General features: G+C 37.8%; 1 protein-coding gene across 4 annotated transcripts in view; it reads right to left on the minus strand.

The window, feature by feature from the left end:
* Positions 1 to 1544: 1544 nt before the first annotated feature.
* The window catches only part of CUNH5orf34 (chromosome unknown C5orf34 homolog), a 33143-nt gene continuing 7643 nt past the window's right edge, over positions 1545 to 27044 (minus strand). For 2 of the 4 annotated variants that reach the window (XM_032851427.1, XM_032851425.1), the window contains 11 exons: positions 26083 to 26729; positions 23886 to 23984; positions 22680 to 22803; positions 15498 to 15589; positions 14351 to 14420; positions 13964 to 13999; positions 13392 to 13562; positions 12898 to 12992; positions 11015 to 11113; positions 6245 to 6285; positions 1545 to 1805 (listed from right to left, as the gene is read on the minus strand). In XM_032851427.1, the coding sequence (XP_032707318.1) occupies positions 1612 to 1805; positions 6245 to 6285; positions 11015 to 11113; positions 12898 to 12992; positions 13392 to 13562; positions 13964 to 13999; positions 14351 to 14420; positions 15498 to 15589; positions 22680 to 22803; positions 23886 to 23984; positions 26083 to 26672 (1611 nt within the window). In that variant the 5' untranslated portion in view covers positions 26673 to 26729 and the 3' untranslated portion in view covers positions 1545 to 1611. Of the gene's footprint in view, positions 1806 to 6244; positions 6286 to 11014; positions 11114 to 12897; positions 12993 to 13391; positions 13563 to 13963; positions 14000 to 14350; positions 14421 to 15497; positions 15590 to 22679; positions 22804 to 23885; positions 23985 to 26082; positions 26730 to 27044 lie in introns of those variants that run through there. The other 2 variants (XM_032851426.1, XM_032851428.1) reach the window with 2 other exon arrangements.

Consider the following 27044-nt stretch of genomic DNA (forward strand, 5'->3'; position numbering starts at 1 on the left):
CCAAGATGTCTAGCTTGGCATTGGCTCTAGGAAGCACTGGTGCAAAAGAATAGTTTCTAAAATGTGCATTGCTTTTCTTCTTCCTACCTACAGTTTCTCAAAACAAGGGTGAGAGGGAAAGCAAGGGCAGTAGTGAGATATTTTACAGTTGAAAGACAATTTTGTAGTAAAAAGTGAGATATTCAATTCCAAGCACACTCCTAGTCCTCTCTCTCACAACCCTAAAGTATGGCTCAGTTTCTCAGTGATAGAACTTTTCATTGCTTGTCACACCCTTGGTCTTTAGCCCGTGGAAAAGACTCAACTGAGATGGAAAATGATAGACATTTTAACCCACATAGTTTAAAAGCTAATTAAAAAGAATACATTAACCACAATATGGGGTGCCTTTAGTCATGTTAAGGACAGTTTGTCTGAATGCTGTAACAATTTCGCATTGCCCTTTTAGCTTCATTGTACATGTCTTATACTCTAAGTTTTCTAGAACTATTGAAGAAAACATGGATGGTTTCCTTCAACCAAAACAACAAAATTGTCACAATTTTATCTGTAGTCACCCTAAAGCCCAAAGGCACTGACTGATTTATACAACACATACTGAATGCTCTGTGTGCCAAACACTATGCATGGTAACAGGCTACAGAATGACTTTATGGAGCTCAAGTTCTAGTGGAGGATCTAGACCACAAAGAAAAGCTGGATGGCTATAGTATGTGCTGTAAAGGTAATAAATAGGGTGATGTAATAGAGACTAAATAGGGGAGGCCCTTCTGACGAAATGGTAATTTGTGCTGAAACCTGAAGGTAGCAAGGAGCCCAGAGTGAGAAAGCCAACATGAGAACATTGTGCCCATTCAAATCATTGACATTATCACTCCTAATCTATGCTCTGCTTGCTTTGTTCTTTTTCCCCTGCTTCCTGTTGTTTCTTTCATGTCAAGAAACAGGTCTTTTCTAGAAATCAGAAGTTAATTAGAACATTTCTGCTATATTGCTGCTATATTGGTCTAATCTTGAAGTCCGTTTAGATGTGTGGTTCTGTGTTTTCCCAATAAACAGCACTAGGTTGCAATAAACAGCATTTCTGATGAGCTATTTTAGCTTCACACACTTGTATAGCATAAATTTTTTTCAGATGTTCAAAAGAAATGAAAATATGAGACAATTCAGATAAAATTTAGTCTTTGCTGAAGAGCTCGATTCTTAGCTTGAAGCAATATTGTGTATACATATGTAAAGATCAAATTCTCTTTTGGTAGTTCTGTTGAAATAGCAAATGACCAAATGCACACAATTCTGCATATTTAAAAAGAAAAAAAAAAACCTTGAGGATTAATAGTGAATGTTCCATAAGATAAAAAGCAACTATAATTTTATAAAATGTTCTCATAAATCTGAAATCGGACATTGTTCAAAATTCTAAAAAACAGTTCTTTATTAATAAAGTACATTATAGATATTTTAAAATTTACAAGTTAGGTAACCTCCAAAGTTAAATGTCATTTTTCATATAATCATCGTGAATAAGTAATACATATAATTTCTTGGCTTACTAACAATTTTATACTAGTCACCTGAAACAACATCTTTAAGGTATATAATAATTGTTTTTCATCTTTTAGAACTTGATAGAAGACAGTCAATATCCTGAAGGATTTCAGAGGTTTTTTTCAATGCCACTGATACTCTCTTTTCATTAACTTCTTCCAGCAAGGTTTCTGGAGATTTTGATTCATTATGATCAGAAGACTGTTTGTTTTTTTTGTTAGAAATCTGGTTTAGGATACCACTGTTCTCCAGTAGCACTTAAGTTGCTTAGTTAAGGAGTTTTCCCCCACATTTTTCTTTATATAAGTAAATTTAATTTCAGAAAGCCTGGTCTTCATATTAAAATATTATTTCTCTGTTAGGAAGATTTCTAGGATTCATAATAGATCTGAGACTTCAGAACTTATCAAGATCTACCCCTTAAAGATGAGGAAACTGGTTCATATGTAAGAGAGGAAGAAAGGAAAGAGAGTACATGTATTTGAATGGAGGTTTGGTGATAGGAGATAAAAGAATAAATAAGATAAATAAATAAATGTAAAATAAATAAATATAATATAAATAAATAAAGATAAATCTCAACATTTCTTTAAGTGAAGAGTGGTATGGGAATAAAAGAATAAAAGAAACAGTGAGGAACATAAATAATCTGTGCAGTGTATTCTTAAAAAATTTTTGAGAGAGGGATGTGGGGGAGGGGCAGAGGGAGAGAGAATCTTAAGCAGACTCCATGCCAGCACAGAGCCTGATACAGGGATCAATCTCATAAACTGGAGATCACGACCTGAGCAGAAATCAAGAGTCAGACGCTTAACTGACTGACCCGCCCCCCAACCCCAGCCCCGGCCCAGGCACTGATAGTGGGCATGGAGCCTGCTTAAGATTCTCTCTCTCCCTCTGCCCCTCACCAGCATGAATGAATGAATGATATAGAGTGGAAAGAAACCTGTCCTCTGATGCAGAGCTACTTTATTATTTGAATAGGATTACAGAAATATCACAAGATAAAAGAAATTAGATGAATGGGGTAGGAATGTACAGAACAAAAGATTTCATAAGAAAAATTGGTCAAATTATATTCCAACAAATTGGACAACCTAGAAGAAACAGATTCCTAGAAACATACAACCTACCAAGACTGAATCTTAAAAGAGAAAATCTGAACAGACCAATCACTAATAAGGGAATTGAATCAGTAATCTAAAACCTCCCAACAAATAAGAGCCCAGGACCAGTTGGTTTCACAGGTGAATTCCAACAAACATTTAATAAGAATTAATACTAATCCTTCTCAAAGTCTTCCAAAAATAGAAGAGGAAGGACTATGTCCAAACTCATTTTACAAATCCAGCATTACCTTAACAACCAAACCCAGATAAAAACACTACAAGAAAAAATTACAGGGGTGCCTGGCTGACTCAGTCAGAAAAGTATACGATCTTGATCTCAGGGTCATGTATTCAAGCCCCACACTGGGTGTAGAGGTTACTTTAAAAATAACTTTTAAAAAATTACAGGTCAATATCTCTGCTGAATATAGATGCAAAAGTCCTCAACAAAATATTAGCAAATGGAATGCAACAATACCTTAAAATGATCATACACCATGATCAAGTGAGATTTATTAGGAATGCAAGGATGGTTCAGCATACGAAAATCAATGTGATACACCATATTAACAAAATGGATAAAAATTATCTGATTATCTCAATAGATGCAGAAAAGTTCTCAACAAACTGGGTATAGAGGGAACTTACCTCATGATAATAAAGGCCATGTATGACTAGCCCAGAGCTAACATCATACTCAGTGGTAAAAAACTGAAAACTTTTCCTCTAAGATCAGGAATAAGATAAGAATGCCCACTATCGCCACTCTTATTCAACATACTGTCCTAGCCTGAGCAATTAGGCAAAAAAAGAAAGAAAAGGCATCCAAATCAGAAAAGTAAAACTGTTTCTATTTGTAGATGCCATGATAATATATACAAAAGATCCTTAAGGCTCCACCAAAAAAAAAACTCTCAGAACTAATAAATTCAGAGGAGCCTGAATGGCTCAGTCAGTTAAGCGTCTGACTCTTGATTTTGGCTCAGGTCATGATCTCAGGGTTGTGAGATCAAGTCTTGTGTTGGGCTCCATGCTGGGTGTGGAGCCTGCTTTAAATTCTCTCTCTCTCAGGGCACCTGGGTGGCTCAGTCCATTAAGCGTCTGGCTTCAGCTCAGGTCATGATCTCGGGATCAAGTTCTGCATTGGGCTTCCTGCTCAGTGGGAAGCCTACTTCTCCCTCTCCACCATTTGTCCTCTCGTGTTCTCTCTCTCTCAAATAAATAAAATCTTCTAAAATAAAATTCTCTCTCTCCCTCTTCCTCTCCCCCTCCTCTCTCTCTTAAAAAAAAAAAAACAAAAAAATCCAACCTAATAAATTCAGTAAAGTTTCAGGATATAAAATCAATTTATAAAAATCAATTGTATTTCTATAACTAATAACAAACTATCAAATTAAGAAAACAATCCCAGACGCCTGGGTGGCTCAGTTGGTTAAGTGGCTGCCTTCGGCTCAGGTCATGATCCCAGCGTCCTGGGATCGAGTCCCATATCAGGCTCCTTTCTCGGCAGGGAGCCTGCTTCTCCCTCTGCCTCTGTCTGCCTGTGCTCGCTCACTCTCTCTCCCTCTGTCTCTGACAAATAAATAAATAAAGTCTTTAAAAAAAAAAAAAAAAGAAAACAATCCCATTTATAATTATATCAGAATAAAATACCTAGGAATACATTTAAGCAAGGAGGTGAAAGATCTGTATACTGAAAGACATTTAGGATGAAAACTGAAGACACAAATAAATGGAAAGGTATTTTATACTCATGAATTAGAAGAATTAATATTGTAAAAATGTCCATGTTAACCAAAGCAATCTACAAATTCAAAGCAATCCCTATCAAATTCCAACAGCATTTTACGAAGAAATAGAACAAACAATCCTAAAATTTCTGTGTAACCATAAAAGAACCCAAATAGCCAGAACAACCTTTTTTTTTTTTTTTTTAAACGATTATTTATTTATTTATTTGACAGACATAGATCACAAGTAGGCAGAGAGGCAGGCGGGGTGCGGGGGGAAGCAGGCTCCCTATTGAGCAGAGAGCCTGATGCGGGGCTTGATCCCAGGACCCCAGGATCATGAGCTGAGCCGAAGGCAGAGGCTTTAACCCACTGAGCCACCCAGGTGCCCCTAGCCAGAACAATCTCAAGAAAAACAAAGTTGGAGGCATCATGCTTCCTTATTTCAAACTATATCATGAAGTTACAGTAATCAAAACAGTATGGCATGGGCATAAAAAAAGATATATAGATCAATGGACCATAATAGAGAGTCTAGAAATAAACCCACGGAGGCACTCGGGTGGCTCAGTCAGTTGAGCATCTGACTCTTGATTTTGGCTGAGGTCATGATCTCTGGGTCGTGAGATCGAGCCCCACACTGGGCTCTGTGCTCAGTATGGAGTTCTACTTGTTCTTCTCCTTCTGCTTCTCTTTCAGCCTGCATGCTCTCTTTCTCTGTCTCTCAATTAAAATCTTAAAAGAAAAAAAAAAAAAAGGAACCCAAGCATACATGGCCAATTAATTTACAACAAAGGAGCCAAGAATATACAATGCAGGAAAAGATGGTCTCTTCAATAAGAGAAGTTGGGAAAACTGGATCCCTATCTTCCATCATACACAAAAATCAACTCAAAGTGGACTAAAGACTTGAACATATGACCTGAAATCATAAAACCCCTAGAAGAAAATGGGGGGTAAGCTCTTTGACATCTGTCTTGGCAGTGATTTTTTGGTTCTGATACCTAAAGCAAAGGCAACAAAAGCAAAAATAAACAAATGGAACTGCACCAAACTAAAAAGCTTCTGCACATTGAAGGACACCATCAACAAAATGAAGAGACAATGTATGGAATCGGAGAATATATTTGAGATCATATATCTGATAAGAGGTTAATATGCAAAATACATAAAAAGCTCATACAATTAAACAGCAAAAAATTCTGATTAAAAAATGGTCAGAGGGGGGCGCCTGGGAGGCTCAGTGGGTTAAAGCCTCTGCCTTCGGCTCAGGTCATGATCCCAGGGTCCTGGGATCGAGCCCCACATCGGGCTCTCTGCTCTGAGGGAGCCTGCTTCCTCCTCTCTCTCTGCCTGCCTCTCTGCCTACTTGTGATCTCTGTCTGTCAAATAAATAAATAAAATCTTTAAAAAAAAAAAAATGGTCAGAGGAACTAAATGGATATTTTCCCAAAGACCTACAAATTGTCAACAGGTATATGGAAGGGTGCTTATTATCACTAGTCATTATGGAAATGCAAATCAAAACCACAGTGAGGTATTACCTTATACTTATTAGAATGGCTATTATCCAAAAGACAATAGATAATAAGCGCTGGTGAGGATATGGAGAAAATGTAATTATATAAGTGAAAAAGTCTCTGTAGGAGACCTACCCCTAGTTCATTGCCCTTTGTCCTATTTAAACTCATTCAAAAGTATAGATATTGACATGATGCACCTTCTATAGCTAAGATACATCTTAAATGTTATTCAAGAAAACTTCAGAATATATAATATAAAGCACAGACTCATGAATTAAGCCTAGAATGGAAAGGGAGTAATTATACAGGACAATAAGTTTGGTTTAAAGGATACAGTTAAACTTCTTTATTTTTTCAAGCTCAGAGGCCACAGACCTGTGCAAAAAGAAAAAGTAAGTTCATGATAGTTGTCTGATCCTTTTATAGCTACAATATTTCAAATAATCATACTTGATTTTTTTTTTCATAAAGTTTAGAATTGTAGATAGAAGAGCCCAGAAGTTAAGAATTCTCTTTATAGGGGCGCCTGGCTGGCTCAGTCAGTGGAGTGTGTGACTCTTGATCTTGGGGTTATAAGTTCAAGCCCCATGTTGGGTGTAATTACTTAAAAATAAAATCTTTAAAAAAAAAAAAAAGAATTCTCTTTATATTGGCTTTATTTAGCAACACATCAACTTGACTCAACCGATACTTACTTGAGTGCTTTTAATGAAAAAGGAAAATGAATAATAAAAGTCCCCACCTCGAGGACTTTTAAATCAAGTACTGACATTTGAAGGTAATGGGCATTCTTGCTAAACTCTTTTTTTTTTTTTAATAACCCATTTTTTCTATTTATCTGAAACACAGTTAAAAAAAAAAAGGTACACTTTGGAAAGTCAGTGGTACACGGTACACTACCATAACCTGAGGGACACTGCACAGTTAATAAAGAAAGGAAATAAAAACGGGGAAAAGTTTCCCTGTTTGAAACACTGTATTACCTAATTTTACCTGCTCAAACAGACCATTTGCAAATATGAGGTCAAAAACTGCTAACATCCATAAAAAGGTAGCTTTCTCACTAAAATGCAGGAATTTAAAAGATTGGTATCTAACCAAAGAAAAGACAAAAGCAAACTAGAATGAAATCCCAGATATCACATCAAACAATAAAATAAATACAATAAGCATAAATAAAATCAGAGCTTTTTGTTTGGGCCTTCATATTCTGTTCTCCCTCTCCCATATGCTGCTGGAGTGCCAGGCCCCATTCCTTTAGGAGCCTGTCCACCCACAGGTCCTGTTGGCTATAACTTTTTAATACTAACCTGACATAACCTCTGCTTTCCTCCTCAAAGTTTAGTCAAACTTTAAAAACCTACTAAAATTAGGAGTGCCTGGGTGCCTCAGTCAGTTAAGCAGCCGACCCTTGATTTCGGCTCAGGTCATGATCTCAGGGTTGGGGGGTTGGAGCCCTGCATCAGGCTCCATGCTCAGTAGGGGGTCTGCTTGTTCCTCTCCCTTCTCCTCTGCCCCCCTCCCACACTTGCACATGTGTACATGGACGTACTCTCTCCCTTATCTCTCAAATAAATAAATAAATCTAAAAAACAAAACAAAACCAAAAAAAACCTAGTAAAATCCTATCACTTCTATGAAAGGAGTCCTCCCTCCTTTGAATTCCTATAGCCTTATGTTAACTAATCATATACCGATTTGCAATACCTTCTCTTGAACTCTTTAATTTTCTGATCTTCGTACCTAGATTGTCTTTTTCAGGAGGAAAAGATGTTTTTGTTCTTCTGTACTTTGCACATATAATGAGACCTCATTTATATGGAACTCTTCAGAAAGAGATAATTTTGGAGAGCTAAGCTTTTACACAGTTGAATTAAGTGTCAAAACATAGTAAGTCTTTCCTTCCTTCCTCCCTCCCTCCCTCCCTTCTTTCCTTCCTTTCTTCCTTTTTCTTTCCTTCCTTTTTTCCCTTTCCTTTCCTCTCTTCTCTTCTTCCTTTCCTTCCTCCCTCCCTCCCTCCCTTCCTCCCTTCCTTTAGAGAAGGAGAGGGTGGGTGGCAGAGGGAGAGAAAGAATCTTAAGCAGGCTCCATGCCTAACACGGAGTCCCACACGGGGCTCGATCTCAGAACCCTAAGATCATAATCTGAGCCAAAAATCAAGAGTTAAATACTCAACTGACTGAGCCACCCAGGTGCCCCAAAACATAATAAGTAGTTCTTAATAAATTTATTCTGGAATAGACTAACTACTGTTTTCTTAAACACAATATACTAAACATACTAAACATTCTCTTCTCCTTGATTGGAATGGTTAACATGATGAACATTAACCCTTAAACCATGTTCCACAGAAACAGATATTGGAGCAACTGGTAGGGCAGAGGGTTAAATTTGTACAACTCCAGCAGACTCTTTTACGTGTGTTCTTTCTTTTTCCTCATTAAGCTAGAATGAAATATGAGTAGTGGACACAACTAGGAAATACTGTAACTCAACTAGCTCTCTGCAAAATTAATGAGGACTTTAATATCTAAAAGATCTCTCTATTCAAGTCTCTAGAATAGTCTTCACAGTTCACAAAGGGGTATAGAACTTGTCTTCTTACTGGCTTTACTACAGTGGGACACATACACCTCCTTGTCAACTTGCTCTCTTTCCTTGTACTCCAGCCTATGGATGGAGAATGAAAGAGATCTCTCAACACTTTAAGCATGTGTGGTAAAGACTTGGATATGATTTACTCCAAAGCCTGCTGATTCTTCATCATTGCAAAACACTTTTTTTCCCCTACATAGGAAATATTTTTCTGGCCATAAGCAAACAATACAAACTACCTTTAATGCTCTTGCTCATATGATGAACCAACTTCTTGTGAACTATCTGCTGTTCCATGTTTTGACTAGCATCCTTTTTAAAAAGTTGAATCAGTAAATTAATAATAGAAGGTGAGTTGGGAAAAAAAATACTGAAATGAATTCTGGTAGCTCTTCATTGAGCAATCCGTTCTCTTCCTTCAACCCGCCTTCCTTGACAAGAAAACAAATCACAGTGGAGATGTCTTGGGCTTTGCAAGGGAAATGGAGCTAGCTACTGTCAGGAGCTGCATCTCCTCTCTCTACTCTTCCTCGGTTCCTCTTCTGCTGCTCCTCGCTGCTTTCCCCCAGAGCTACTATCACCAGTATGCACTTCCCTCAAGCCCTCACTTTGCATCTGTCTCAATAGTTATCCTCTTCAAAGCCTTCCTATGAAAAGCCTAGCATCTTGAAACCTTGCCAGCTGAGCAATGATGAAGTGACCAATCTTATAGTCACATACAATTTCCCTTTCATCCCAACTACATTTTTTTGCCAGCTACTTGGGCAACTCTTCTGCTCCCAAATGGGCTGTAGCTGAAGAATGGAAGATCTGGAAAGCTGAATCCTTAGGATACTTAAGTCATTCCAATAACATCTACTGATTTGATTTGTACCTCTTTAAGTAATTTAGGAAAAGGTGATAAGAATCAGGCTTAATGTTTATATTTTTTTCACCATGCAATGCTAAGACACCTTACAAACTACCTTAAAGCTTCCTAAATTATTCCTGGTATCCCTCTTTTCCAACACAGGCTTCCTCCACTATCCAAAAGTACAGAGTTTCTATGAAAACTATCACACACTGAAATGGCATAAAGTTGAAAAATAATTACCACTAATGTTTATGGACAATTTTTTGATCTTTCCCACACCCAAAAAATAACCTCTCTTAGGCCTTTTTTTGAGACCTGAGGACTCATCTTGCTGATAGATGCACAAAATAAATTGAGAGAAAGCACAGAGGCTCCCAGCCACATTCAAAGCTCTGGCGGCTTAAAGCTGAGCGGCTGAGTGTAGTTTCCAGGCAAGGAGCTCCGAGGTGCCACTCTCCCGGCTCGGAGTACAAGCTGCCTCTCTATAAGAGCTCGCGGAAAAATACTGAATGCTATTTTCACTTTTTGCCTTTTTTCTTAAAACCAAAAATCATTTTTGGATTTCTTTTGGTTAGCAAAAACAGGTACATACCCCCATCCAAGTACTAATGGGGCCCCACCCTGCTTAGTTTCTGAGATCAGACAAGATCAGGCGTGTTCAGGGTGGTGGGTCCCGAGAAAATCGGGAACAAACTGATGGAGGTCTTTCGTAAAAGCGCAGTGGTGTAATAACACAAACTTTCGAAAAGCGGGGGATACCTGTGTACTCAGATTATCCGCTCAGTGATACTAACCTTCCTAATGACCTTTCTAAGATTCGTTCTACTTACAATCTAGTAATTCCATCAAGTCTGAGCTCCTCTACTGATCACAAGATCCATTCCTATCCATCGAACAGATAGCATCTGCTCCATAAAAACTGTTTTCTTCCTGTCTTCATAGGACAAAACATGTTTTTTACTTCTGCCCTTGTTCCTTCCCTGAAATGACTTAACTTCCCTAAATATTCCTTTGAAGCCCAATCCCCTGCTCACTGAAAGGCACACAAGAGGGACTAAAAATACTTTATTTGTTGATTTTCCAATTAATATGGGATAGGTAATTAATACGATAGAAATGATTTCAAAATCAACTTTTTCTGAAAGTTTATTATGTTAGTCAACATTTTACTTCTCTTAATATTACTAAAATTTAAAAAAACCCCTTTAGGGGCGCCTGAGTGGCTCAGTGGGTTAAAGCCTCTGCCTTTGGCTTGGGTCATGATCCCAGAGTCGTGGGATCGAGCCCCACATCAGGCTCTCTACTCAGCAGGGAGCCTGCTTCCCTTCCTCTCTCTCTGCCTGCCTCTCTGCCTGCTTGTGATCTCTGCCTGTCAAATAAATAAATAAAAACTTAAAAAAAAAAAAAAGCCTTTAAACTTTTCCATAAAGTTTTCAGGATGAATTTATCACATTAAAGGAATCACGCATTTTGATATGAAATTTTCAATGCAATTTTCTGCCCTTCAGATAAAATATGGTGAAATGTAATAAATATCTGATTAAAGATAAATTATTTTCAAGCTTAAGCTATCAGGAAGTCTTAGAGTTTACCATTTGATGTTTTTAATTTTTGTGTCTCTCCTACACAGATGAAATTTAAAAGAAATATACATACCAATTTTCTTCAACAAGAGAAGATGAAGGATGTGTGGGCATCTCTCTCTGACTAGTTTGGGTCAGTCTTCTGCACCATGATATAACTGCTGTCACATATCTAGATTGAAAACATTAAAAGAAATATTTGAAATGAGCTTGTGTAATATTTATAAAAGCATTTTTTAGAAAGGAAAAATTATTAAGACAACTTGGGGGAAAAGGATAAATTCCCAAGTGGGCAATTTTTTAAATCTTTTTTAAAGGAAATGGAAAAGGCAAGTTTTTTTCATTATTCATCAAGGATAAAATGATTTACTCATAGTCATGATTAATAAAGATGAGATTTAAGAATCAGAACAAAGTGATACTTGGATTTCACTCAAAATTCAAATTTAAATGTCTAAAGTCTCCTTTTAGTTTTACAAAGTAAAATGAGTTTCATTATGTTTTATAATGAAAATGTCTTTACACATTAAGACAAGTGAGCATTTGCTTTCTAAAATTAAAAAAAAAAAAGAAACCCATCAAAAATAAAAAAATAAAATTTAAACCAGAACACACCCGTTAGTATATAATGTATACATTATAAATGTATAATTATATATTTATATATAAATTTTTATAAATTTATTTATGTAAATTTATAATTTATAAATTAAATATAAATTATATTTATATATAAATATAATTATAACCAGAACACACCCATAAATTTATAATTTATACATTATAAATGTATAATTATATATAACTCACTGAATATACAAAACAAGTATCAATGATCTGAAGTGATGAGCTGAAACATAATAATAGTAATGTTTGCCAAATACTGTAGTTTTTTAAAAAGATTTCTTTATTTTAGACAGAGAGAGTATATGCTTGGGTGCGCATGCAAGCAGAGGGAGGGGAAGGGCTGAGGGACAGGAAGAGAATCTCAAGCAGACTTGGGGCTTGATCCCACAACCCCAAGATCATGACCTTAGCCAAAATCAAGAGTCAGACACTTCACCAACTGAGCCACCCAGGGGCCCTAAGACACTAAATTTTTGATGCAAATTATTCAAGCCAGCAATGAATATTGGAGCATTTAAACCAAAATGCAATAAATCCCAATCCCCCTCCGGAAAAATAAATTCGTGAGGTAAAAAAAGCAATTCTTTTGTGAATATTCTCAAGTAAAATCAGTAACATGTCGAGAATGTTCAAGTTGACTGGTTATAACAAATTACATAAACCAAAAGAAAAAAACCATTTCATAAAAAGCTGATTTCAGGAATCTTCTCCATCTTAAGCATCAGCAAATTATTTTATTCCACTTTACAGAAATATACCCAAGTTTAGTTATTTGTGTAAACCTTACCTCAAATTGGTTAAGGAATTAATTAATTGGTAACACAGCTTTCCACAGTCCAATTTCCACAGCAAGTCAGTTATATTGAAAACATTTATTTTGACAAACCACTTGAATACAAATGGAAATGATTAAAGCTGACTTGATTTATTTAGTTATGCTAGATGCCAGTATTACTGTAAATTCTGAAACCTGCTAGAATAACATCATGCACATTATCTACCTGGAAAAACTAAAAATATCTATAACATTTAAATAATGTTTATATGCTTCCCATCTAAGAGGAAAAGTTATTACTATCATAAAAATAATTTTTAGGGGCTCAGTAGGTTAAGCCTCTGCCTTCAGCTCAGTTCACGATCCGAGGATCCTGGGATTGAGCCCCGAGTAGGGCTCTCTGCTCAGCAGGGAGCCTGCTTTTCCCTCTTTCTCTCCCTGCCGCTCCCCCTGCTTGTTCTCTCTTATTCTCTCTCTCTCTCTGTCAAATAAATAAATAAAATCTTTAAAAAAAAGGGGGGGTGGGGAGAATTTTTAAAACTGCTTTTCAGTACCTTTTATATGGTCCAGGATGTTCAATCTGAATTAACTGATCTTGTCCATCGGGAAAAGTTAACCTACCCCAACCTAAGTTGAGACCTTGATCTACCTTAAGAAGCAAGGAGGAAAGGTAAGTTTTATAATTTCAAAACTGAAACAAACATAAAATGCAACAAAAGCCTCTCTAATTTTTCAATTTAAAAAATAATAAGTAGATGAATCATTAAAGGTTTATTTTAATTAATTTAAAATTTATCTTTTACAAGGATTATGGTATTATTTAACCACTCCTCTATACCAGTCCTTCTCTATATAATCCATTACCTTTATAAGAATGATTATTTGTCATCCTTTCTGGTTTTTGCTAGGAAATCCAATGAGATCACTAAAACTTAACGGATTTTACACTTCAAAAAATAAATTGAAATAGTGTGGTACTTTATTTTCTTTGTTCTATTTCCACAGATTAAAAAAATGAAAAAAAGATTTCAGTCTGAAATATAATCACCTGTATCTTTTCCATAAAAGAGCTGAAATTCCAATTTAGGGTCAGAGTAATGCCATCTAAAAAGAGAGCATGTACTTTGTCATCAGAGTATGCAAGAAATCTTCCCACACTGGGTATGAATGATTCTCTCAAAAGCAAAGGCAGTATATTGTTATCCTTTATCCCAGGTACCTAAAACCAAGTTAATAAAAATAGCAGGAAAGAGAGTTATCCATTATTGACTTAAATAATTACGAAATTCTGAAGCAACTTTATTCAGAAGTTGGATACTGTAGAATTCTTACATATATTTTGACTATTTCAGAAGTGGATACCCAAATTAGTCTATGACAAGCAGTTTAAGTTCTAATATCTTTGGAAAGTCACGGTTCTGCTGAATTTTACGTAGAACACAGAAAAACATTAGGAACTACAGCAACATATAGGTTTGTAACTAAATTAGTACAGATACAGAAATCAAAGTCTGAGAATCATTTCCTTTAAGTCAATGTTAAAGAATTTACTTTTACAATTATGGAAATACAACAGAATACTGTAATATCATAGTTTAAGATAACTACGTTTCCACATACTTCAAATCCAATCAATTCCCCTGCCCTCTTTCTCCACTAAGAAAAAAGAAACACAAATTACAGACAAAGTGTAACATAAAAGCTGGACTTTGCAGAGTTTTTCTAGTAAGTGGATATTTTTCTTAATAAAGCAATATTAATGTTACAAAGAATTTCTCACTTGACTTAGATGAAAGTAACTTGAACTTAGAGGTATGTATGCAAACAATAAAATAATTTAAAAATCTTCCTTTTAAAATAATTTTAAGGGGCCCCTGGCTGTCTCAGTCAGTGGAGCATGTGACCTCTTGATCTCAGGATTGTGAGTTCAGGCCCTAAACTGAGTATAGAGATTACTTAAAAATAAAAATCTTTAAAAGAGTAATAAGAATAATAATTTTAAGATACCATTTTCCAGCAGCATATACGATAATTATGGCTTAAAGAAAGGCTTGTCTTGGTACAATGTTGAAGAATTCTGTGAACATGAAAAACAGTACTTAAACATTTGCAAATAATGGCATTTTCCAATTCTAGCAATGCATTCTCACTACTCTACAACATGTTAGGCAAGTAAATTTCCATTTCCACTAAATTTCATTTCCACTAAAATATGTTCAGAACACTTTTCTTCCAGAAATCCTCTATTCCCCTGGAAGGGGGTTGCTTTAACCCACTGAGCCACCCAGGTGCCCCGTTCCTCTGATTTTTTTTTAGCAATGAAATGACTCCAAATGGAGAGAATTTTCAGGTGCTCCTTTCTATTGTCTCAGAGTGCTAGGGAGGTGGATCAACTGTCTGTGGGAAATCAAATTACCAATCTTGCTCTTTCAAATCTAGCTTGCAAGTTGCTTAGACATTTGTAAAAATAATTTAGGGGCACCTGGGTGGCTCAGTGGGTTAAAGCCTCTGCCTTTGGCTCAGGTCATGATCCCAGGGTCCTGGGATCCAGCCCCGCATCGGGCTCTCTGCTCAGCGGGGAACCTGCTTCCTCCTCTCCCTCTCTCTCTGCCTGCTTCTCTGCCTACTTGTGATTTCCGTCTGTCAAATAAATAAATAAAATCTTTAAAAAAAAATAATTTAATCCAACAATACACTTTCATGGTTCTGATTGCCACAGATTAGTTAGTAGAATTTTAAAAACATATGAGCCAAAGTACCAAACTACACTTCATTTTCAGAATCTCTATTACTCTGAAGATAAAAAAGCATGAAAATATAAAAGGCATCATGAAATCCTCAGCTGATTCCAAGGCACAATGACGATGCACCCACTGTACTCACCCAGAGAAAAGGCACTCATTTCCTACCACCACTTGTTTGCCATATTTGGATGTTTCTCCATATTTAATTTTAAATTTCAAAGCCAGAAGAACTGTTATAATGATGTGATTATCTTATTTTATAAATGAAGAGACCAGAAAAACTGACCGATTTCACCAAAACACTTACTTCCATTGTATCTACAAATTCTTAATCTAACTCTAACCACCAGAAAATGTATCAGGATTCTCAAACACAAAACACGTGAGTCAGTTGAATGTGAAGAACTTACCTGGTTGCCTGTTTAATGAGAGAACACACAGAGAACAGACTTCCTGGTCTGTCAGGAGGAAGGTTATTTACTGAATAAGTCTTTTCTTCTCTCTGAAAATTAATTTAAAATGAAATAGCTCAATAATAAATCCTGGCCATCATTATTTTTTTTTCAGTTTTATATTTATATTACGACAAGGCAAGCAGTTATTTTAACTTCATCAAAAGCCCTTAAAAGGTATATTTTTAAAGGTATTTTATGCTCTTCCTTTTTTCCCATTTTTTTAAGTCTAGCTTTCATCCTGGAGAGTTACAAAAGTTGCATTCTAATGCCCTATAATTTACTGCACACTTTAAATTTTGCCTGTACTTAATATGGCAACCACATTAATTTTCCTACACATTAGCAGAAAACTTATCATATAAGCTCCCCCCTTTACCCCTCAGACCAAAAGGAAAAAAAAAAGCCCATATAGGTTTTAAAAAACTATTTTAGTTGAACAAATAAATAATTTTATTATATTTTATTAATGGAAGAACTATTGCTACAATTTGTGGAAGACGTATTCCTTATAAGTTCAGCTTCTTGAATTGAAAAAAAATTTTGTTATTCCCTCTGAATTCACTCTTTCTCAGACTCATTAATATTTGTGTTTCCCCAGGGTTCTGTATTCAGCCTTGTTTTCCGATTTCCTGACTCTTCCTGGGTAATCCCAGCAGAGTCCAAAGTTGTGTGCATAATAAATATAATATCAACAGCTAACATTTATTGAACATATGCTAGGTGAACATATATGTTCATTTGTTCATATATGTTCGTATGTTCAATTCATATATGTTATTGAACATATATGCTAGGTGCTATGCTATGTAATGTACATGGTTTATTTCATTTACTCCTCAAAACAACTCTGAGATAAGAACTATTAATACCTATTTTTTTTTAGATAAGGAAACCGAAATTTGAGGGCTAAGAAGTAGCACAGATCATGGGGCGCCTGGGTGTTTCAGTGGGTTAAAGCCTCTGCCTTCGGCTCGGGTCATGATCTCAGGGTCCTGGGATCGAGCCCCGCATCGGGCTCTCTGCTCAGCAGGGAGCCTGCTTCCTCCTTTCTGTCTCTGCCTGCCTCTCTGCCTGCTTGTGATCTCTATCTGTCAAATAAATAAATTAAAAAAAAAAAAGTAGCACAGATCTAATTTGAACCACAAAAGAATATAGCCCATTCATACTTTACCATCAGTGAGAGAAGATGGGCTTTGAAGTTAAAACAAAGCTGGATTCAAATCACAGGTATGTCTCTTACTAACTGTAACGACAGGCAGGTTTATGTAACATTTTTGTTTTTGTTTTTGTTTTTTAAGATTTTATCCATTTATTCATTTAAGAGAGAAAGTGCACGGAGCAGGAACTGGCAGCGGGGGGAGGGAGGGCAGGCATTGTGGGGAGAAGGAGGAGGAACAATCTGGAGCAGACTCTACAGTAAGCAGGAGCCCCACAGAGGCAGGTTCAATCTCACAACCAGGAGAGAAGACCACCACCCCAGCTGAAACCAAGAGTTGGAGGCCCAACCAATTGAGCCACTCAGGTGCCCCTTATGCAGACTTTCATAAACCACGACGCCTACAATCTATGAAATGGGGATACTACTACCTACCATCTAGACTGAGGATCAATGATATAATTCATAGATAAAGCACCCAGGGCAGAATTTAGCATACAGTAGGTCGTCAAAAGATTGTTCTTCCTCTTTTATCCTGGACTGTAGACTTGAGTATCTAAACCTCTACTAAGCTTCTCCACTCGATATCTCACTTTGACATGTAAAAAATGGAATGAGCTTCATTTCAAAATCCGCATTTTCTCCTTCTATACTTCGTATATACGTGTGGTGTGTTCTCTCTACCTGGAACTCAGTTCCCTCCTCCATCATCTCCCTTTGTCTAACTCCTACTTTCCCTTCCTCTCAGGGAAGCCATTACTGAGGTCCACAGACTAGGTAAAACCTAGTTATGTCCACAAGCACAGTACCCTCCACTCTAGCTTCTTGGTTTTCATTATGATTTCAACTTAATATTTTTTTACTTAATGTCTGTCTTCCCTGCTAGGATAGAACTTCATGAAGCTAGAGGCTGTGTCTGTTTTGCTGACCTCTGTATCCCCAGCAATGTTCTAAGGCACATGATAGGCACTCAAACTATTGGATTTTAACTATTTATATCTTTCTCTATTGGATACTGAGTTCCTTGAGAGATCTTGGTTTGTTTGTTTGTTTGTTTTTAAGATTTTATGTATTTATTTGTCAGAGAGAGGAAGAAAGAGAGCACAAGCAGGGGAAGAAGTAGAAGGAGAGGGAGAAGCAGGCTCCCTACTGAGCAAGAAGCCTGATGCAGGACTGTATCCCAGAACCCTGGGATCATGACCTGAGCCGAAGGCAGACACTTAATGGACTGAGTCACCCAAGCATCCCAAGAGTTCTTGTCTTTTCTACTCCTCCATTTCATCAATTCTAAGATGCTCATTTTTCACAATTTAACACCTCTGAAATCTGGATATACCTTATAATTAAGAGTATCTTACTTTTAGGCAAATGGGGTTGAGATCTAATAGAATTTAAATGTTTTATTGATGACTCCTGGTAAGATCAAAAAGCAGCCATCATCAAAACAATTTAGATTTGATAAAATTTTGGCTTAATAATGTGCTTGGCACCACCACTCACTGATTTATTCAATAATCTGTCATCATTTTTAACTCCTTCCTCATCCCCACTATCCAGTCATCAGTTCTGTTTCCTTAATATTTCTTGTGTCCATTCCCATCACCATCATTCTCATTACCACTGCCTAGTCCTCATACTTCCTTCCCTGAACTGCTATACATGTCTTCTAACTGGTCTACCCCTTCCCCACTCCAGTTTATCGTCCTCTGAAACGACCTAACAAAAATAGGATGCCATTTCCCTACTTAAATCCTTCAGCGGCTCTGCAAAAGCAATATAGTTTCCCATGCCCCATTTATGAGCTGGCCCAACTTCATGGTTTAGTTTTTTCCCTGGACATTCCCCCCAACATTAGATCTCTCTAGCATTCCGTCTATGTATAGCATTTTCATTTCCGTCCACACTCCACACTCACCCCAGCCTCTAGTTAAGTGACGTTTATCTACTGCTCTAGCAGTAACGGTGTGTTGAACAAGACAGGGCTTACTTCTAGTGTGGGCTAGTTAGTAAATGAACATTAATCAGTAAGAAAATGTCGCATAGTATTAATTGCTGGGAAGAAAAAAAAAAGAGGAGGGAACCATGACAGTGTCATAGGTAGTTTCTCTAATTTGGATAGTCAGGAAAAGCCTCCTTGAGGAGGTGACACTTAAAAAGCAATTTTACCAACAAGAAACCATCCATGCAAGGAGTGAAGCAAGTATGTTCCCTCAGCTATATACTCTTCCAACCTCTATTCTTCTTCTGTGTAACTCCTTCTTTAAAATTATAGGTCTAGGGATATCTGCTTGGCTCAGAGTAGAGCATCTAACTCTTGATCCATCCAACTCTTGACTTGGGGTTGTGAGTTTGAGTGCCATATTGGGTGTGGAGATTACTTAAAAAATAAAATAAAATGTAATTATAGATCCTAGCTCAGCCATATCATCCTCCAGAAGATTTTTCCCCCATTCTGGGTCAGATGCCCCTCCTAATGTGGTTCCAGAGCACCAAGTTCTTATCTCTACAGAAGTAATTATATCCTTCCTATTTAAAAATTTAAGTATACAAGTAGCAATATATTACTAATATTTTGGGGAGGGACAAAGCAAAAAAAAATACAAGATTTAGTCCCTCCCTACTCTCCCTCCCCCACAAAATCCCCCACTCGTCCCCAAAAGTAACCACTTCAGTTCATTTTTTTTTCTTAAAGATTTATCTATTTATTTGAGAGAGAAAGAGAGAGCATGAGTGGCAGAGGCAGAAAGAGAGGGCGAGAGAGAATCTCAAGCAGACTCCCTTTTGAGCACAGAGCCTGATGCTGGCTCATTCTCACAACCCTGAGGTCATGACCTGAGCCAAAATCAACAGTCAGATGCTTCATCAACTGAGCCACCCAGGTTATCCCTTCAGTTTGGTTTTTATCTGCCCAGATCTTCCCCCATGCATTTACATGTGTACTATATACAGTCATATTTGGGTTTGGGGTTTTTGTTCTTTACAAAAGATATCACTATACATGTTTTTCTGTAACTTTCCTTTTTCACGGTGTCTTGGAGATCTTTCAAACTCTCTCTCTCTCTGCATCTACATTTTCCTCATTCCTTTAAACTGCTGCACAGCATCCCCATAATCTGACCACACAGCTCATTTCACCATTTCTCTACTGATGCATTTCGACTGCCTCCAGTTTTTTGTTACTACAGGCAATGCTACAGTCCACATCCCTGGCCATATTTCTATGTGTATACCTGCTAATATTCTGCTAGGATAGATACTAAGAGGCAGGGTTTCTAGCCAATTTAACTTGATATTATCACATTGTCCTTCCTGAAGGAAAGAATCAATTTATACTCCAAGCAGTGCTATGAAAGCACCCTTTTCACCACACCCTTGCCCACAGTAGACACTATCAACCTCTCGACAATTCCATGAGTGAAAAATATGTTATTTTAATTTGTATTTCTTTGATGCAAGCAGTAAACCTTAATGTTTCCACATACTAGGAGTTATTTATATTGTCTTTTCTATGGCGTAACCATTCTTACGGTTCGCTCATTTTTCTATGAGAGGTTTTTTTGTTTTTGGTCTTTTTATTCTGATTTGTAATGCAGAATATTTTCTTCTAGGCCTTTGCTTATCTTTTTAGCTTCATCTCATTTAACAGAAGTTAAATATTTAAAATTTAACATAAGTTTGAAAACTTCATGGTTGCCAAGCTTTTATTTTATGCCTTCCAGTGTTTTGTGTTGTACTTCAGAAGACCTCTCCTCTCCCGAGATTATAAGCCCCGTTCTTCCATATTTTTTCCTGACCATGAGAAAGTTTGGTTTCTTACATTTAGCCCTTTAATCCATCTGGAATTTATTTTCGAGTATGGGTTAAAGTAAGGGGCCAACAATTTTATCCCGAAAAGACAGGATTTCTAAATCTCTTCACTCCAGTGGACAGAGGTGAAGTGAAGTGTTGCTCACAGAGGTGTGAGAGTGAAACCCGCCCAAAGTGGTCCACCACAAAAGCACAATTCATCTGGACCTTCTGTTTTATCCCAAAATCTCGTGTTTCTCCTCCCTGATATATTTGCTTCAGTATAAAAATTATCATCCCAGAGGAACCTGGGTGGCTCAGTTGGTTAAACGTCTACCTTCAGCTCAGGTTGAGATCTCAGGGTCCTGGAGTCAAGCACTGTGTCAGGCTCCTTGCTTGGCAGGAGTCTGTTTCTCCCTCTCCCTCTCCCCCTCCCCCGACTCGTGCTTTCTTGCTCTCAATAAATAAAATCTTAAAAAAAAAAAAAAAGAAGATCATCCCTCACCTTTATACCTTTGAGTAAAACTGAAGCTCCAGGAAGATGTACCGTATTTATCTTGTACATTTTCAAACTCCCAGTACATAGCAGTCAGCAGTAGAGGTACACATACCTACTCTACTTGCCTGTTTACTTGATTGTCTCATGCACTACACACACACACACACACACACACACACACACACACACTACTGGTGACACGTTCATTTCATTTCATTTACTCATTTGCTTATCTGACTACTAAGTTATGAACCCTTCAGGGTAGGAGCTCTTCATTGTACCCAGTGCCTGACAGAATGTCTGCCTAGGAGTATTCAAATAACATGTACTGAATAAATGAATACTTTCCTACAAATAGACCCAGTGGGAAATCTGTTCCTATATATATGTTATATATAAAAAAATATTAATGAATGGAAAGATATTTGGGATTTACTTAAAATATAAATAGGGATGGGCGCCTGGGTGGCTCAGTGGGTTAAGCCTCTGCCTTCAGCTCAGGTCATGATCGCAAGGTCCTGGGATCGAGCCCCGCATGGGGCTCTCTGCTCAGCCGGGAGCCTGCCTCCACCTCTCTCTCTGCCTGCCTCTCTGCCTACTTGTGATCTCTGTCTGTCAAATAAATAAATAAAATCTTTAAAAAAAAAAATTTTTTTTTTAAATATAAATAGGGAGTGGAGGGGACAGTGGGAAGTATAGATGGAAAAACTGACAATTTATCACTCCAATTTCCCCTCTGTAATATGGAAAGAAAACATATTCATTATGTTCCGTCCTGCAAAGCAAAGCCAGGTGATCCTATGGTGATCCTTACATAACGGTGGATGTCACATGTCAGATTGGGAACAAGCAAATTTAGACAATTAACAATATAGCCACATGATTACATTTTGGTCTGATAGATTAAATATATCATTATGTTTCACTGTTTTCAAAACAGAGGACAATCTTGTTCAACTTTCTTTCTTTTTTTTTTAAAAGAGTGTGGGGAGGGACTGAGGGAGAGGCAATCCCAAGCAGACTCCACGCTCAGCGTGGAGCCCACCACGGGGCTCAATCCCACAACATTGAGATCACAACATAAGCCAAAATCAAGAGTTGGAGGCCCAACCAACTGTATTGGTCAGGTGCCCCTTGTTCAACTTTCTAGTTGTATATAAAGATTTAGAAGCTGAGAGGTATTTTAAATATGCAAACAGTTACCTGGTAGAAAAAAAAAGAATGTGCTTTTAATGTACATATTTTAATTCAAAAAAGAATACTGATTCAAAGTATTGCTGCTGGTTTTAGTGTTTCCTTATTGATAAATTCTATGACTTCTCATGTCATAGATTAACTTCTGATTTAAACATAAATTGGGGCACCCACCTGGCTCAGTCAGTAGAATGTGTGACTCTTGATCTCAAGGTTGTAAGTTCGAGCCCTACCTTGGGTGTGGAGCTTACTTAAGAAGAAAATCTTTAAAAAAATTAACACGAATTACTTAGGCAAATGACTGGCAGAATAGAGGATAAGAATGCAGTAAAAATAAGGTGGTTAGTAATCATTGTGATAATGTTGGCAAAAGGTTATATGAATTCTCCAGACTGTGTAGGCAAGCAATGTTATGTAAAGATCAGATTTCCTACATATATTCAAAATTATTTAGAAACAGCTATATACAAATTCTTGAGCTGAGACCTAATTGTCAGCTTACCTCTTCTGATCCTTCTTGAATGGAATAATATGTAAAATACCTCCCAAAATAAGCTCCCTCTGACTTGAAAACAGATCCATCTCCAGGATAAATCTCTATTGAGTTCACATTTTTATGGTTTAGTCTAAGGAAGAAAAATAATCATTAAATTTTTTCCCAATTGAGATTAAAACATAAATGAGAGCAAACAAACAAATAAACAGAGTAGTATGGGATTTTGCCTATCCAGCAAAAGGGATAATTTCATACTCTGCACCCAACCAGCTAAATTAATTTTTTTGCAAACGATAAATAGAACACATAGAACTGATTAATATACCTATTTCAACAACTGAGTCTAGTTTTTGGAAGTCAGGCATCTTATCATCCTGGTATCCCCACTGCCAATCACTGTAGCCAGCATATACTGATTACCAAAGAAATGCCCACTGCAAAGAAGTTAAATATGACAACTTCAGATCCTGAAAATAGGATTACTCTTCAATAATAAAACTAGCAGAATCAGTACCTGATGAATGACATTAGCCATGTGTGAAAGGCGCCACCTCTAAGAGAAGGTGACTGATCACATCTGAGGCAGCCAACTACACTTAAGGTATTGGGTATATAACATGTAAAAACTTCAGCCAAGTCCATTTTAAAAAAATATATGAAGAATATGTTGTCAGGAGGGAGTGGGCTTTCATCTAAAAAAGGAGGGCCCAAAGAACAAAATTGTGCAGGGCTCTTCTAGCATTATTTATAGTAGTGAAATCCTGAATCTAGCCAATATTAGCATTCTAGTCACCAGAGAGGTATACTTTGTGGTGTGGTAGGAATAATTCAGTGGAATAATGCAGACACAGAGGAGCCTCTAATCTTCTCTAATTCCACACTCAACAGGCAATATTTTGATGTGACTAATTCAGACAACTAGATCCCCTAATGTTGGGAAGTGGTATCCTAACTGACATGAGTATTCCATTCACCAGCAAAACTAATCCTCTCTGGCTCTGAAGTTGTCACAAAAATCCTGTGAATATGGTTAATGTGAATCAGTCACAGGACCCCTATGTGCACTCATAAAACGACGTTTTGAGACCTATAAAATTTAGGACCAAACAGAAGAAAGATGGCCCCCGCCTAAGTGTCCTTTTGCGGGAGTCTGTCTGCCTCCCTCCCCTCTGACATCGCTAAAGAGCTCCCACTCCAACACAGGTGCCTTACCGGTAAGTTACACCTTTGTACCAAACCACTTTCACCAGCTCGGGATAGGAATATTCTTCATTCATCTGTCTTTCTGAAAGTGAGTCACAAAAATTCCACCTGTGAAGGGCAAAATACAAGCTTGCAATTCTGGTCACTCAACATAATTACCTTTAGAAGTCAACAAAATAGTGCTACTGTAACAAGATGTATTTCTTGCTTAACTTGTTAGATCAAAGAAAAGTAAAAATTAATATAAAAGCGTAGGAAGGAAATCGAAAACTTTTGTTATGTTTCCATGTATTGTCTTCAGTATTTTTAACAATCTCCCTATTCAATCTCAGCACAATTTTATAAATTAACAGTTTTACTAACCTTTAAAATTTAGGATTCAAATGACATATATTTACTGCATTATCTATGTCATTCACACTAGGGATATAACACCCAAAAAAGCAGACACAGTCACTGCCCTCAGTGAAGATGCCTATCAAGTAGGGATGTTAAACAGTAGACACAGAACACAAAGAAAGGAAAGTTACTGGATGCTATGGGATTGTAGAAGAACCTAATCCTGTCTGGGGACTTTAGGACAACAACCCGAAGGAAGAAAGGCTTCCACTGAGACCTGCAAATGTGCACAAGTTAGCGAGCTGGGAAAGAGAAAGCAGTGTTCCTGGCTGAGAAAAGAGCAGATGCAGCGGTGAAACAAAGCTTGGACAGGCATTCTAGAAATTCTAAAAAGGCCAGTTGAGCAAGAGTAGAAAGAGCAAGGGAAGTGGTGAGGATTACAGATGTAGGAAGAGATCAGAAAATGGAAGGCCGGGGCGCCTGGGTGGCTCAGTGGGTTAAGCTGCTGCCTTCGGCTCAGGTCATGATCTCGGAGTCCTGGGATCGAGCCCCGCATCGGGCTCTCTGCTCGGCGGGGAGCCTGCTTCCTCCTCTCTCTCTGCCTGCCTCTCTGCCTGCTTGTGATCTCCCTGTCAAATAAATAAATAAAATCTTTAAAAAAATAAATAAATAAATAAATAAATAAATAAAGAAAATGGAAGGCCTGTTTAGACAGGTTTAAAGAAAATGGACTTTAATCTGAGGTTAGTGGCAAGTTATTGAAAACTGTTCATTCAGAAGCCTAAATCTCTTTCAGTGTGTACTTAAAATACTAGAACTTCCAATTTTAACTAGATAATCATGACAAGCCTGAAAATCACTCCCCTGTTTTGCTTTAAATAACAAATATATCCTAAGAGACTATCTGGATCAAAGCCCAATTCTGCACACACTAGCTATGTGACTCTGCTCGGGTTACTTAACCTTCCTGTGTCTCAAGTTCCTCTATAAAATGGGGTGATAATAGTACTCACCTCATGCAATTCCTATGCTAACCCAACAGGTGCACTGCCGGGGTGCCTGGCACATAGGCACCTCGCGTCAGCTATTACCATCACTACTGCACTCCTTAGAGAGGATATTGACCTCTTAGTCGACAGAATGTTCACTGCTTTTTTCAAAAATGTTCAATGGGGGCGCCTGGGTGGCTCAGTGGTTAAAGCCTCTGCCTTCGGCTCAGGTCATGATCCCAGGGTCCTGGGATCAAGCCTCGCATCGGGCTCTCTGCTCAGCAGGGAGCCTGCCTCCTCCTCCTCTCTCTCTCTGCCTATCTGTCTGTCAAATAAATAAAAATCTTTAAAAAAAAATGTTCAATGAATTGATTTATAGTTAGCTCACCAAAGACAGGCGTGGCCTCTGAGACTAGGCATGAAAGAACGAACCCAGAATCACAAACCGTCAGCTCCAGGCTCCAGCCCCCCATGTGATGGGCTCCACGGAGCGGCAGCTGATGTTCCTCTGTGCTCACCACCAAAGCCCTGTGCCATCAACACACTTTCATCATCTTTTCAGTGACGGTGACCTTCACAGAGTCTAAGCTCCCGGAGAAGCAGGGACTGTGTCCTGGTCATCTCCACAGTCTCTGTGCGTCACAGAGGATGCAGTGTACAGTCAGCCTTGCACAAACTCAACGCATGGGCAGACAGTAAGGGACCTACAAAACATATGGGCTAGGGAAATGATTTACTATCGGTTATGAGCAAAGTTTTGGACCACTGAATGAACTTCCCTTATGAATGGCAGCAGATGACTGAGAAAGAAAAATTATCTTTAGTTAAGGACAGGCTCTGACAAGAGCTTGATGACAAAGGAGCCATTCTCCCATTACCTGTGCAGGTGGGGGACAGGACAGCTGAGTAGCAGGGCCCTGGGAAGAACAGAAACCTCTTTTCCTCTTTCCTCTGAAATCTCAGAAGTGAATGTTCTACTCTGGGTGGTGTCTGCCTCGCTTCTCGACATACTGCTGATTTTATTATGAAAATGAAATGCTAAAGACAAAGGATATTTCCATTCCTCTGGACAGGAGGCCACAGGCCAGCGCTGCTTCACCCACGTGTATACACACGTGTGTCGGGTACCAGGCGGAGGTGGCTCCTCCTTCCCTTCAGCTCCGTCTGTACAGCTCTCCTTCTCTAAAGTTTCCTTGGATTTCGTGAGTGGACAATAAAGTTCATTCTCTTTATTCTTCAGTCTCTGTCTTGGTAAACTTCCATAGGTACAGATTTTGCCTGATTTTTCAACTAGCTTGTCCTTTCTGGCTTGATTCTTCTTTTCTGACAATACTATAGACGAGTCTGGCTTCTGGCTTACTTTACACAAAAAATGTACTGTAAATTCATGCTGCGATCTGGGCAGGCAAAGGTATGCGTGTCCATCCAATGATGCTATCTTCACGCTGCCGCTCTGTGTTAGTATCATGCCATCATCGGTGTCAGGACTGGGCCATCTCACTTCTGAGAAGTCAACGAAGATAAGCTGAGTGGAGGGGAGAAAGAGAGATGGGGAGTATTTTGTCAACAGTCCAATGTTTCCATACATGTGATGCTTACATATTGGGGAAGAAATCTCTTGAAGTTGGGTTTGTGTTTTACTACCTAGAGAGAATGAAAAACGGAGAGCCACATGTTGGTCTATATGCATTTTTCCACAGAATATTTGATATTGTTAAGATTATCTCGCTTAGAGAGATGTAAAATAAACACACACATACATATAAAAAATGAAAGAGAAGAAAAAGAAAAAGATGATCTTGATTATATTTAGTGTTAGACATATTTTTGTTTGAAATGT

This window comes from Lontra canadensis, unplaced genomic scaffold (assembly GCF_010015895.1).
Source record: "Lontra canadensis isolate GAN:19392208 unplaced genomic scaffold, GSC_riverotter_1.0 scaffold5, whole genome shotgun sequence".
In the NCBI taxonomy this organism is placed as follows: Eukaryota; Metazoa; Chordata; class Mammalia; order Carnivora; family Mustelidae; genus Lontra; species Lontra canadensis.